General features: G+C 41.8%; 2 protein-coding genes across 3 annotated transcripts in view; both read left to right on the top strand.

The window, feature by feature from the left end:
• LOC140694894 (trafficking protein particle complex subunit 9-like) overlaps nucleotides 1-13,390 on the top strand; it is a 410,228-nt gene that overhangs the window by 26,767 nt on the left and 370,071 nt on the right. The window lies entirely within an intron of this gene.
• LOC140694895 (trafficking protein particle complex subunit 9-like) overlaps nucleotides 1-13,390 on the top strand; it is a 38,961-nt gene that overhangs the window by 12,074 nt on the left and 13,497 nt on the right. The window contains exons 3-6 of one of the 2 annotated variants that reach the window (XM_072957915.1): nucleotides 589-732; nucleotides 8,774-8,973; nucleotides 9,277-9,403; nucleotides 13,122-13,192. In XM_072957915.1, coding sequence (XP_072814016.1) covers nucleotides 13,145-13,192 — 48 coding nt within the window. In that variant the 5' untranslated portion in view covers nucleotides 589-732; nucleotides 8,774-8,973; nucleotides 9,277-9,403; nucleotides 13,122-13,144. Of the gene's footprint in view, nucleotides 1-588; nucleotides 733-8,773; nucleotides 8,974-9,152; nucleotides 9,404-13,121; nucleotides 13,193-13,390 lie in introns of those variants that run through there. The other variant, XM_072957916.1, reaches the window with a different exon arrangement.

Raw genomic sequence — 13,390 nt, 5'->3', positions numbered from 1 at the left:
ATGTGATCCAGGAATTTGCGTGGTTTGTTTTTCCAGGTATTTAGGTCTTCTTTAATTTATTTCAGCAATGTGTATGGTTTACATAGTATTATTTTACTTTAATTTTTGCCTTTATACTGAGGAAAATTGTGCAAGGTACCAAGATTAGAATTGTATTATAGCCCCGCAACTTGCTGCCACCATGGACGCTGTGGTCTCTCTTTGCCCTTTGTAAAATCTCGCACAAAATAGGACCTAAGTAACTCTCTCTTGAAAGAATGATTATATGATTGCTGGATGACGCTTGAGAGTCCTTGTGATGATGTCTTTTTCCCAGACTTTCCCCTCTTCTTAAATATGCCCTTTCTCTTCCTTTCCTCCAGCCTGGGTTTCAGCCTGCCTGTGGCATTGATTTTCCTTGTCTGTGGACTCTTCTTTTCACTAGTTCATGATAATGTTACATGTCGGCTGTGGAAACTTGCTAGATGTCAAGAAAGAGCAAATCCATTGCATGCTAGTATTTTTAGAGTGTGTTATTGAATTATCAATTGAAATTAAATCAGGCTGACCCATTGAGCCATCCCCTGAGCTCTTTTTGCCTTCCTACAGGTGATACTGCTCTCGTTGCTGCATGTGCCCTTCCCCCAGACTTAGTTTTGGAGTTGAGTAAATCACCATCACTGGAGCCCTCTCTTTAAAAGATGAAGAGAACATTTGCTCCTTCTCCCTGCTTGGGGACTTGGATGAGATGAGGTAACAGATAAAGAATGAAGCCCCACCTCATTCTGACCACTGCTCTTTCCGTTCATTTCTCCAGGGGAAGAGTACAATTCAAAAATATAAAGATTGTGAGCTAATGAAATATACAAGACAACCGATCATTTATTAAATACACTTTCATGCCAGAAACAAATGTATTATACACACAAAAAGCACATAAATTACGGTAGTACTGTGGTTACAAACGTGGGCCGAGTTCGAGTCCTGCTCTGGAGTGACAAGTCCTGTGAAATGGAGAACTTGTAGGTCGGCTTAGCCTCTCCCGGACTTTTTTCTTTCCTGCAGAGACAGGGCTCGCTAGTCATCCCTCCCCCGTAGAGGTGCTGTGGGTTGTAAACGACGCGCTTGGGCAGGCCAAGCACAGCTGCTCGTTCCTCGTAAGTGCAGGATAGCACAGCTTTTGCGGTTACGGCTTTATGATCGCACCGTGTAGACCCTCAGTGCTCCGAAGGGATGTCTTGCGGATTGGAGATGGGATTCTCACTTCTGTAAATACCCAAAGATTGTGTTATTGAGCCTTGCTGATATAAATCTATTCTTTAGAAAGTACATAATGTAGATATATTTTTCAAACATGCATGCTTTTTTTCTTTTATTATTTATACTTCTACCCTCTCATCACGTGGTGTGACTTTTGATGGAATCCAGGAAACAGTCCTAAGCCACCTGCCTCTTCACACTTCTTCGTGATGGTTTTCTTCCTTGACTAGAAGAGGGTTTTGCATAGGAAATTTTGTTTGCTCCCCTTCTCTTGGAGTCTCCCTGTTTGTCTGCCCATCTCTCACCTGTCCATCTGTCCATTTCTCTACCCACTCATTCTTCTGACTTGTTCCAAGAAGCACTTCAGGCAGCTTACAGAAGAACAGATACCAAATAAACAGGTGAGAAAATGGGGCCAAGTTCACAAATTGAGGCTCGGAGTTGAGCCTGTGTGAGAGTTGCAGGCGTGAGACACACGCCTCTGCCTTGTGACTTATAAGATAGACAGCATCAATGTTCCTGAGGCTCCCAGCACACACAGGGAAGCAGGGTTTGTGGGAGATGCTCACTGGCTGTGAAGTAAATAAGTGGCTTAGGAGAAGCCCAGCCTTTCCAAATACTAAGACTTAGGAGAATATTTTGAGTGTCTTCCAAAATCTGAGTATTGCATCTTTTCTTTTTCAGAGTTTTATGTATAGTTGGTTAACATTCTATAACTGGAAATTTCTCCAAAACTGCTGCCCACGTGAGTCCCATGACTCGGGAATGGGGTGGTTCTGCTCATTGACGGGTGTTGGCCAGAAACGGAAAATGACAGCCTCCAAGGAGCCTGGGATTAAGCAGTTATGTTTTGTCAGTGCTGTAGATTTCAGAAAATGCTTTTACCGTTTCTCTCCATCTGAGGAAGCAGCGTGCTCTCTTCCCAGCATCAGGAGTTCAGGGTCTCGGGATGGTGGGGGCTGACTGCACTGCCGAAAAGACAGCTGAGCTAGTCACTGCATGTGTGGTGCTTTCACGTAGTGCATTTCATGTTTTTTAAAAGGTTTCAACATGTAGTTAATTAACTGAGTTAATTAACATTTAATAAATATGAGGCTTTTTTGAAAAGACAGTTATAGGCAGAATATAAGTTGTGAACACTTTAAAAATGGCTTCATTAGTGAAATTTCAGTAAGGAAGGTTCAGTTTATCTTATTTACGCCTCTCTTTAAAAGTAACAAAGAAACAAGACAGAAAAAGCAGAGGATTACTTCTGTTCTTCCTCTCGGCTTGCAGGTGCCCTCACCTCCAGTGGCATCCATCCAGACACCAGCACTGACACTGGCCGTGCTCAGAACTGCCTCAGCCCTGAAGACACATCTGACAAATGGAAGGGGGCCGCGCCCTGTTACAGCGGGTGCTCTCACTTTGTGGGTCCTTATGTAACTGCGTGGTGTTATTCAGGATCGCCCTTTCTACACTGTGTGATGGTGCTGCGGTGTCTCCTAGTTATTTGTTTCTGTAACTACTCATGTATTTTTTCCACTGTGTGGTACTAGACATCTAAAAATGCATTTTTCAGATGAAAAATAGTGTGTATTTAATATAAAAGTCTGAAAAAAGAGTCAAAAGTGTCTATCCTGGTCCCAGTACTCAAAGATAATAATTAACACTTTAACATCTATTTTCTGTTCTTTTCATCAGTGTGTATCAGCTCTGTCATAAAAACCAGCGAGCACTGTGTGCCTGTTTACTGTGTGGAGACCTCCATTTTCCATTCGGCTTATTACACATTTTTCTACAATATTCTATCTCCCCTGACATGATTTTTAATGACCAGTATAGCATTCTGTTTTGTGGAGGCATCGTCCATTTTACTTTGTACTTAAGTAAACTTTTAAATTCCAAGTATACTTAATTGAAATTCTGAAAAGAGAACTGTGGTGGTACCGAAAGTCCCCTACTTCCCTTCCCCTTTTTTCCTGAGAGTAAAACTGCTGACAATGTGGAGTATATATTTCATGACCTTTATGCCTTTGTCATATATATATACACACATACATACACGTATATGAGAAATCTATGTATATGTGTGTGTATATATGCTTTATTGAAAAATAAGGCCATACTATATGTTTTCTGTAGCTCGGTTTATTCACTAACGTATATATCATAGACCTCCTCCCACTCCAGACTCACCCGGTCCTTTCAGATAGAGTAAAGGGGTCTCCTGATGTGCAGGTTTGGTCTCTTGTGTAACGACACCTTTCGTGGGAGAGTACTGTGGACAAGGCCTTGGACCACGCTGAAACGCTGCAACTTTAGTGCCCACAGCTCTCCGTGATTTACCGCATCATTGTCTTGATGGTGAACACTTAAGTTTTCTCCATTTTCCACTGTCAGAAAGGGTGTTTGACTGGCATCCTTCTTGTACAAACATTCCTGTGATCTTGTATGAGTATTCCTTTAGCTAAGGTTTCTGGAAATTTAGTCCTTGGATGTGACAACTTCATACATCACAGGATGCTTTCAAGTGAATCTTGAAATTCCTTCTCCTGTGGGGCATGAAAAGATGTAGAATAACTTATGTAACCAATTCTCTATCGCTGGATATGATTTCACTTCAGCATTTCTTCCCACCATTGTAAACAGTGCTGTGCAAATGTTCTGATGAGTACATCTTTTTGAACTGATTTTTTCTAAATGTAACGATTCCTAAAAGTGGAGTTCAGCCTGTGTGCACACACGTTTTTCAGAGTTTACATATCCATTGACATGTCATCCTCCAAAAGATCGCTCACAGTTTGTTGTCTCAAAGATGGACACTAGCTATAATATCTTTTAAACATATTTGCCAATATGACGAGCAAAATGATTTTCATTATTTTAGTTTGCACTTGATGACCAGTGAGGTTTTGAGCATTTTTCACTCATTAGCCATCTGACTTTTAAAAAGTGAATGATCCCTTTTGTCCTTTGCAAACATTTAAGTGGGGGAGCTTCTTGCTGCTTTGTGACAGCTCAATGTGTATTATGAACATTAACCCCTTGTCTTCATCAACATGTATCAGAGAGCTTTTACTTGTCATTTCTTGCCTTTCATTTTGTTCAGTAGGTTCATTATTGTTGTGGCCCAAAATAATCTTAAGATAGTAAATGTCTTCTTTTTGGGTTTTATTCTTAGAAATGCTTTCTTATAATGGTATAAATTTCTTCTGTAGGTTTTTTTAATCTCTAAAATGGAGATGATAATGGTACTTGTTACAGTGAGGAGAAGCTGAATTGATATGAGCAAAGAGTTGTATTTGCTCTTATTAGTACTTTCTAATATTTACATCATTTTCTGTAATTTTTCTTGTGGTCATTTTGACGGGAATAGAATTTGTTTTTTCCAGGTATTCTCTGATTGTAACAAGACAATTATTAAATTCATACTTTGCTTTTTAATTTGAAATCCCACCTGTAAAAAATACTTATGTATACTAGAGTCTCTTTTTGAGCTCATGATTTATTTCTGTCAATCTTACTTTCTTACTCTAGCACTATATCTTACATATTGTAAAAATTTATTTAATATATTACAGTGTGAATTTTTTGATTCTTTTTTCGATCCCTAAATTTCTTGGCTTGTATTATGACTTTATTATTCCTGAAGAATTCTAATATAATTTTTTCAAGTTAAAAAAAAAAGATAAGTGTTGTCATGGGATTTTTTAGTAATTTTGAATTATCTTTAGGAGAACGTACATCTTTAAAACTGCTTTCCTCCATACAAAAGGTTGATGTCTCTACTTTCACACTTTTACTTTACCCCTCAGTACAGTCCTGTACTTTCTCCATGTACAACATGGGCATTGTTTTTGAGTTTATTCCAGATTATTGTTGATGTTTTTGTTAATTTTTAAGTGAGAAATTTTTGCTATTATATTTTTTAACTGTTAAAACTGACACCTAGGAAGGCAGATTCGGTTTGTAAATACTCACTTTGTAACTTCTCATTTAAAATTGTAAGTATTAAGTACTTGTTACAGAATCCTTTCTTTTCTGTTTTTAAAAATTTGTTTCCAAGATTCTCAAAATGGTCATAGCTAAGTAGTATAGGTGGGGAGACAGATGGAGAGAGGTAGTGTGGCTCATGTACAAACTGTGAGCACTTTCATGGCTGCCTTTATGCTGGAAAAGCTGATAAACAGTCCAGCTTAAACCAGGGTGGCTTTGTATGCACTTGAAATCCAGCTTTCCTGCCTGTATGGTGAAGCCTGGTAGGCGTGGCAGGTAGATGATCAAGGTCGAATGAAGGTTATTGGCTGCACAGAGCACTGTGTCTGAGAATTGGAGACCATCGCCATGGGAAATGCTTGGTGCCAGGAACAATGCAGAGGAGCTGGGGAACCTTGTGTTAAGGATTTTCCAGCCCTGGGAGTGGGAATATCAGACTCTGCATTCAGATCTGAGTTTGAATTCATCCTCTTTAGTTTACTTGTCCTCTGACTTTTGTCAAGCTATATACCGTCTTTCACTTCCTGTTTTCTTGTCTCTCAAATTAGGAGAATTACATCCTGCTGCTAGAGTGTTTGATCAGGTTAAATAATTTGTGTCTATAAGATGTCACATACAGTCACAAGCTCAGTGAGAAATGGGCTGTCGCCTGTTCTTCTGCAGCTCAGTGCTTGACAAGACATGGGGGAAAGCCAGTCCCTAATTTGTGTGTGATGCAAGTAGGAACAAAATTAATGTCTTGCCTTTCCCTAGCAGTATTCTTACAGCTTTGCTTCATTTACTTCTTTCCTCCTTTCCTTTCCCCTTTCCCATCCTCCACCAAAAGAGCCTCTCAGAAAAATAGATTCAAATTACTTTAAAGGTTGGCTCATCCTCATGAAATGATAGTATCATAAAAAAAAATTGTGCAAATCCCAGAATATATTTTATATGATTTACACACACACATGTGCGTGCAAACACACACACACACAAAATCAGTCTACCTCCCACTTACAGAGGGAGAAGGTCCACTTTTTCTGAGTTTTCATTCACAGAGAGTGAGAACAATGTCTCTTACACAGACTTTCACCAGGCTTCGTGCATGGTGTTTTTAATTGAATTTCGGCTTTGTGGCCATAGATATAGTCTCCTAATAGAAGAGAGAAAGTGGAGACATAGACATTCCGCTGAGATATTGGTGTCATCATATTTTAGTTGTAAAGGACTTAAGACAGCATAGAGTCGCAACATTTTATGGGTGAGAATCCATGATGTTGTAACTTAGACAAGAACCTGGGTCTTCTGCCATCTTGTCCACGCGGGTGAAGAGGCAACTGGGCAGGGGATAGTAGGGATCCTTCCTGCTTCACTTCCATGTTCTTGCTAGTTTTCATTTCAGCTGCCTTTAGTTTATGTTCATGAGGCCACTCATGGGAAGGTCACTCTGTCCTGATAGATTGAGTTTCTTATCAGCGAAAAGCTCTGGACCCACTCATATTTCCCAGAGTTTTCTGCTGACCTGCTGACACTTTATATAATTGAGACCTAAGAAACTACTGAATATAAAATCCTTATTGTTATCGTTTCCCCTCGAGTTCCATAGGAATGGGGTGCTGTCTCAGGCTGTCTAAAGCCAGATCTGAACAAAGATAGGGTGATGGGCTGTGCTGCTGGACCTACACAGTCGAAGGGGATTTCCACCTTAGCTTTATAATCAGGCAGATTAGTTCAAATCTTGCCTTTACCAATTATTATCTTTGTGTCTTGGGGGAGAAACTGTACTTTTTTGTGTCCAAATTTGTTTATCTGTAAATAAGTTCAGTATTTATTTTAAGGTTTCTGTTTTAGAATTGAATGAGCTAATTCATTCATTTATACCTAAAATAGCGATCGCATGGTTCTATGCTGGTGCCTTGGTAGTTGATTACTAAGGGAATCGGCAGTGAGAATGGGGGTGGCGGACCCCTGGATAATAGAGCTTATATTCCAGGATATGCTTGTAAAAGACTGGATGTGCAGTAGATTTTTAGTAAATATCTACTCCTTTCCTAATCTGCATTGATTGTTTATATATCTTTATACAAATATATTAACAATTTTTATTGCAATTTAAATATTTTTGTAGTATTTACATTATGTAGCTATAAAAATACATGAAATAAAATGATTTGACTTTTATTTTCTTTTCAATAAGCAAAACAAAATAAAATAGAAAAGAAAAAAGTCTTGAGGGAGTAGAAATAATTTTATTTCTGTGGAATCAATTCCGTATAATAGGTCTTTGTCATGTTGTTAAACAGCATATAAAATTGATAGGTTGTGACATACTGGAAATGAGGAAACAGTGGAGACATACTACCTCTAATGCAGTCATTTTGTTACCAAGTCCAAACTCGTTCTGCTTGCTGCATGACAGGCCAATAAATGGGGAGATGAGATGTTGGAGTAAGGAATAGTGACTTCATTTGAAAATCTGGCAGACCCAGAAAATGGCATATTGATATCCAGTAGAACTCTCTTCCCCAAAGCAGAATTCAGTCTCCTTTTATACTAAAAAGCGGCGGGGATGTGGTTGGTTGTTGCAAACTTCTCGCTGTACGAATTGTTTGTCCTTGGAATCCTTTGTTCCTGCAGCTGTCCATGGTGGGTCAAATTAAGGTGCCCCCGTAAAACCTCCAAATGAAAGAAAGGTTATTATCTATTTTGCAACTTGCCATCTGTACATAAGTGTAGAAGAGCTAATATCCTTAAAGTTCAGAGCCCGGAGAATAGGCTGTCCTGGATATTTCAGGCTAAAGGCAACTTTTTTTTTACAAAAGGTGCAGAGATAGCAAGTCGGAGCCTAGAAAACAAGGTACAGGTTTAAAGCCAAACGAACACATCTAACATGGAGTCAAATTTGTTCTTTTCTTTTACAATTTCTTTTTCTAACTCATAAATAATTTTAGTAAGAAACATGAGAAATTTTTTTTATTTTTGCTTCTTAATAACGGATTACAACTACACTTTAGTGAGCAGGGATGCTGTGCGTGCCTTGGGGTCACAGCAAACTCTTGTTGGGGGTGGTCGACCCTGTAACATACCGGATGTCCCGTGAGTGTTGGTGAGGGTCCCCCTAACCAGGGGCTCTCTTCGGGAACCACCATATGGGCATTGACCTCTGGAGACCTCTTTTTCAGCTGCAGGAAATTTTTTCAGATTTTGTGATGGAAAAATCTCTCCAGCTGCAGATAATCAGGGAATAAAGGAAGAGGAAAAGGGCTTGAAGTAGAGTAGAAGAGAAGGACAGAATATCAGGGAACGTGGGGGCTTGGCAGCGGGGCCTCGGGAGAGAGAGGAGCAGAGGTGTGGAGGGTCCCGGCTACGGAACTAGCTCCTGCACCTTTCCCCGCACCCAAGCCACACAGCTTTTAATTGGGCCCAGGACTCCCTCCTGTCTGGATGTCACCCTGGGCAGAACTTTGAGAATCGAAGCTAAGGGGTGGTCAACACTCACCTAGGGGGTCACTGAGGACTTTGCTCAAGTCCACATTGACTTTTCCAGTCATGTGCCTTCACCTGTTCTTTATCTCAGGATCTGAGAAGCAGGAGCAAGGAACTCATGGAGAGATCCAGGAAGATATCTGACTGTGTTAAGAGACGACAGTCACAGTGACACGTGGAGCGAAGACACTTGCAGTAAAGTAAAATAACTTCACAACTATTGCATCAGAGCTGCAAGTGTGAGAGAACCTAAGCCTGTCTCAGAGTGCAGGGGACAAGAGAAAAGGAATGGTAAAATTACCACTGACATTTGAAATTTTGTTAAAAAGAATGCTACTGTTAATTGTATCACTTGAATGTATGCAGGTGTTTTTCTATGAGCATTCATAGGTTCACAAAACCCCACCAGCCACTCTTGCTCCCATCTGGTGTGGGCTTTCTCAAGCACAGTGCCCTTCCTGCTTGGGTGGGCCACGCTGCTGGTCCTCGCCTGGGGCCGGACTGCTACAGGACACTGAGTCCCCGAGGCACGACCTGGGATACATGACAGGAACATCTCTGCTCTTGGCTGAGGGCCTCCGTTTCCCCCTGCAGTGTAAGAATGCCGGTGACTCAGTTAGAAGCATGCATCCAAGCCATCCTTCCGTGTCATCACCATCTAGAAGCGGTGCCTGAATATTCTGAATTTCTGCAGAATGTTGTTTGCAATCACCTTGAACAAGTGAGTGTGTGTCCTCTTTCAAGTGGAGGAATTACTGCCGTTTTCCTGGAACTTACTCACCACTAGTCCATCTGAATTTTCTGTGCTAGGATTCAGTATAGCCTACTAATAACTCTGCAGTCAGATCTTGAAACCCTGATGAAGAGGATTATTTATTTTCTTTCCTTATATGATAGTATTTTACTTTCAAAATTCTGAGTTTTCTGTTCTTGGAGGAATTTTTTTGGGGTTTGGAGAAACAACTTTGCTCTTACCATCTTTGTGACCTGTTGCTATATGCATCTCACCTGTCTTCTGTCACTTGTGAGGCGGTTCCATTTGTGACCCTGTCCGGGTTATTCATGTTATAAAACATAAAATCTGTAAAAGTACAGAACCCTTTTACTCCGAAGACATTCCACAAATACTCCTTTAATCTGGGTGTGGTTTTAACAAGACACAAACATTAGAACATATACTTGCAGGTTGCCAGTGCAAAATCCCCAAATGAATAGTCTAGCTCAACATCTAAAATCTTTCTTATCTACCTTGGGTATGTATGGATAAGTGAAGCAGTTTGCTAAGAACCCAAGACCAGGTTTAGGATACAGGCTGATGTAGCTCAGCGGGTCCTCCCAAGCTGATGCTCTGCCAGAGAGTGGGGTTGAGGGGAGAGGGCGTGCCCTGCCCTCCATGAGCTGACAGTTTCATGGCAAACACCTTCACAAGGTGAAGAAATTGGGGTTTCTTCTATGAACAGTGGGTCTGAAAAGAGCCCAAAAAGCATGGGAGTGACACAATCCCATTTGTCTCAAGTAGGGGAGAGTGGCTGTGGGGCCACTTGGGAGACTCGTGAGTCCAGGTGGGCAGTGTTGGTGGCTTCCACTTGAGCGGTAGGATAGTGGGTAAAAGCGAACAGATTGAAGGCATGTTTAGATGGTAAAAAGAAAGATTTAAAGCTGTCTGTGAAGGTAGGATGGAGTAAGGCCCAGGTTTCTGGGTGGATTAATGAGTTAAATGATGGTCCTGCTGTGTTCTGAGGAGGGAAAGCTGCAGAGGGATTTCTGGGGGAAAACTGATGAGTTCAGCTGTGGGTAAAGTGAAAGGTTGTTAGATGTGTGGTCTGGGATCTCAGGTGAGAGCCAGTAGTGAGTAGGGAGAGGGGAGAGAGACTTTCAAATAATTTTATCTTGTGAACATACATATAAGGATGAGTAATGACACACTTAACCCCTCTATATTCTGTATTTAAAACCCAGTAACATTTTGCTATATTGGTTGCAGGGGTTCTTAATTTTTTAATACAAATAAAATAAATAGAAACAAAATAGTGGAGTTAATGAATATCTTAGAGTTGATGTGTGTCCTTGTATGTATTTTGATTTCTCATCTTTATAAACATAATCTACAAAAAGTTAACTTGCTTAGAATAAGAGTTAAACACAGGGACATGACACACTCTGTTGGGGGTTGAAGGTGATATCTTTGGCAAATTATATAGCCTCTTTTTGCCTTTGTTGCATCTTCTGTGAATGCCCCCGTGCCCCTCATCACAGCTGATTTCCTAGACTAGAAGTTGGGAGGGAGGCTGCTGAAGGGAGTAAGAGGTGGCAACTGCTAGGAACAAAGAAGACAAAGACAAAAACAGATTAAAGCCGAGAAACTGAGTCCTAATACCCTCAAAGGAAAAATAATCCCGCAGTGTTTTGAGCCACTTATCGTAAGGGAAACAAAATCACGTGGATCCAAATCTCTTGAGCATATGTATATTGTGGGTGGGAGGGTATCATCAGAAAAGGGTTGAGAAGAGGCTTTTTGGTTTCCCTTAACGTTTTCAGTAAGAATGGGGTGCAGAAGCAAAAACCACCCGCTACACAGTAGAAGGTGTTGTTTTGTGCGAAACTGACCAAAGTTTGGAAACCAGTCATCAGTGGTGCTGGGAAATGAAGAGGCTTCTGGATTGGGTGGGGCACTTGCTGTGACTTCCAGGTGACCTGCTGGCTGGGGTCTGTGAGGCGGGCAGTAGGTTTGCAGTGTGACCTGGGCATAATCCCTGGCTCTGAGGCTGCTGGTCTGACTAGCAGACCTGGGCAGATGCAGTCCTATTGGGGCATCTCGCGATGTGGCCTGGGACACCTGCCATGCTGAGGGCGAGAGGAGGGATCCCCTAAGGGGGTGTCCCTGTGAAGAGTAGAAACGTCCTCCTGCAGGGGAGGAAGAGCCTCTGAGCAGCGGGCCGGATGCACAGGCAAGAGCAGCCTGAGCACGGAGATTTCGGGGACCTGGAAGTCATAAAGTGGCCCGAACAGCCTTGTTCCTGAGAAACTGGAGGGAAAAGATGCTGCAAATGCAGGCTAATTTCAGACCCTGTGGTGGGTCATGAGTGATAGGAAAGAACTGGTCAGGCAGGCACGAAAGAACCCTGTGGTTGTCCCAGTTGGGGCGTCACACCAGAGGGAGGAGCAGAGTTATAGACTTTGTCACTTTTTATCTGTGTGACTTTGAACAATAACACCCCACCTCTCTCTATATATATCTTCATCTGTAAAGTGACAGAGTGACAACTCGTGTCATCAGAAGGCTTAGTTTAGCTCTGATCCTCATTGTCCAGTCCTGTCAGTGCTGCCCTGCAAGTTTCTGCAGTGGGTGCTCTTACCCTGAGATGGGAGGGCGTAGAAGGGCATTGTAGCACCCGAGGGCAGGAAGGGGTTGCTTTAAAAGCAGACATGTAGCCTCCTGCAGCTGCAGACCTACAGGCAGTTTGGTTTATGGTCGTGGAGAGGACTTTGGAGGTCTTAGCATCGTCTTAAGACTTGTTTTCCCTTGGGGACCTGATTTGCCTTTGCAGATTAATGTTGAAGATTTGGGCTTCTGGCAAAGCTGTTTTCAGAGATGGGTATATATGTAACTTATAGTATAAAATGAAAGGTTTTATTTAATATTTGGGACTTTGTAGCTGTAGGGAACAGCTCTGTTGGCCTGGTTTCCACGGAGGACACTAGCAGTCGTCAGAGCGTGCGGGAGGGCAGGCAGCCTGCAGTGCTGCTGCAGGGGTTCTCCCCAGCAGGACGCTCTGCTGAGTTGACTCTTCTCTGAGTTTGGTTGCCAGAGGAGCAGACAGCAAAGTAATGAGTTCTGGTGGGATTGTATAATGACAGGAAGAAAGAGGGAGCCGTAGTTCTTAGGGACTACTACACTCTTTTGGTTCCTGATCCAGTGTGTCCCATTACACAATTGATGAGTTGTGTCTATTCTGGGACTTGATTGAAATAAACGTGCAGCCTGAATATTAAGAGTTATGTTTTATTTGTCAGAAGGACTCGAGCCAGGATGACCGCCTCTCAGAACACTCTGAGGGACTGCTCGCAAGAGTAGGGGAGAAGCTAGGATTATATAGGAGCTTTACAACAAAGACCAGGTAGACAGAACAATAAAACATTGCTTGTTATCTAAAGAAAGCCAGGTATCTCAAGTTCATGAATTTAATGCTTTTCAATATATGGGAGGAAGCCAACATTTGGGCTGACTGAATATATACTTTAGACAAGCACCTAGCTATCTAGGGCCAGTAATCTGTCCTTTCTTATTCTGAGTCTGCTCAGAGGGCACCGTTGTGAATGGCTGCAGGCCTGTCTTCACTGGGGGGTGGCGGCAGCCGCTGATGACTTGTTTTCAGCATTCTTTGTTTAGTGACATGGTTGCAATATTTTCATTCAATTTGTAATGTTTTCATTCACAGAAAATTATGGTATTACCCTGATTATGGATAATCTGGAAGCTTGGAATGGAACCGAGATGGAATTACTGCAGGTAACTTCTACTTTAATAAGCCATGTGTAAACATGAACACGGAGGAAGCATACAAAAGGATTCGGTGGTGAATGGGAAGGGTTTCTGCACGTTACAGGAGAAGGCAAGGCAGAATTCTTCTTCTTTGTGGGCAGGTATGTGAGTCCAACTTTCCTTTCTGAAGTGCTTTCTGAGAACTGTTTATGGTAATGAACCAAC

This window comes from Vicugna pacos, unplaced genomic scaffold (assembly GCF_048564905.1).
Source record: "Vicugna pacos unplaced genomic scaffold, VicPac4 scaffold_109, whole genome shotgun sequence".
Classification (NCBI taxonomy): Eukaryota; Metazoa; Chordata; class Mammalia; order Artiodactyla; family Camelidae; genus Vicugna; species Vicugna pacos.
The sequence above is the reverse complement of the archived record's forward strand: the minus strand, read 5'-3'. Positions and strand labels throughout refer to the sequence as shown.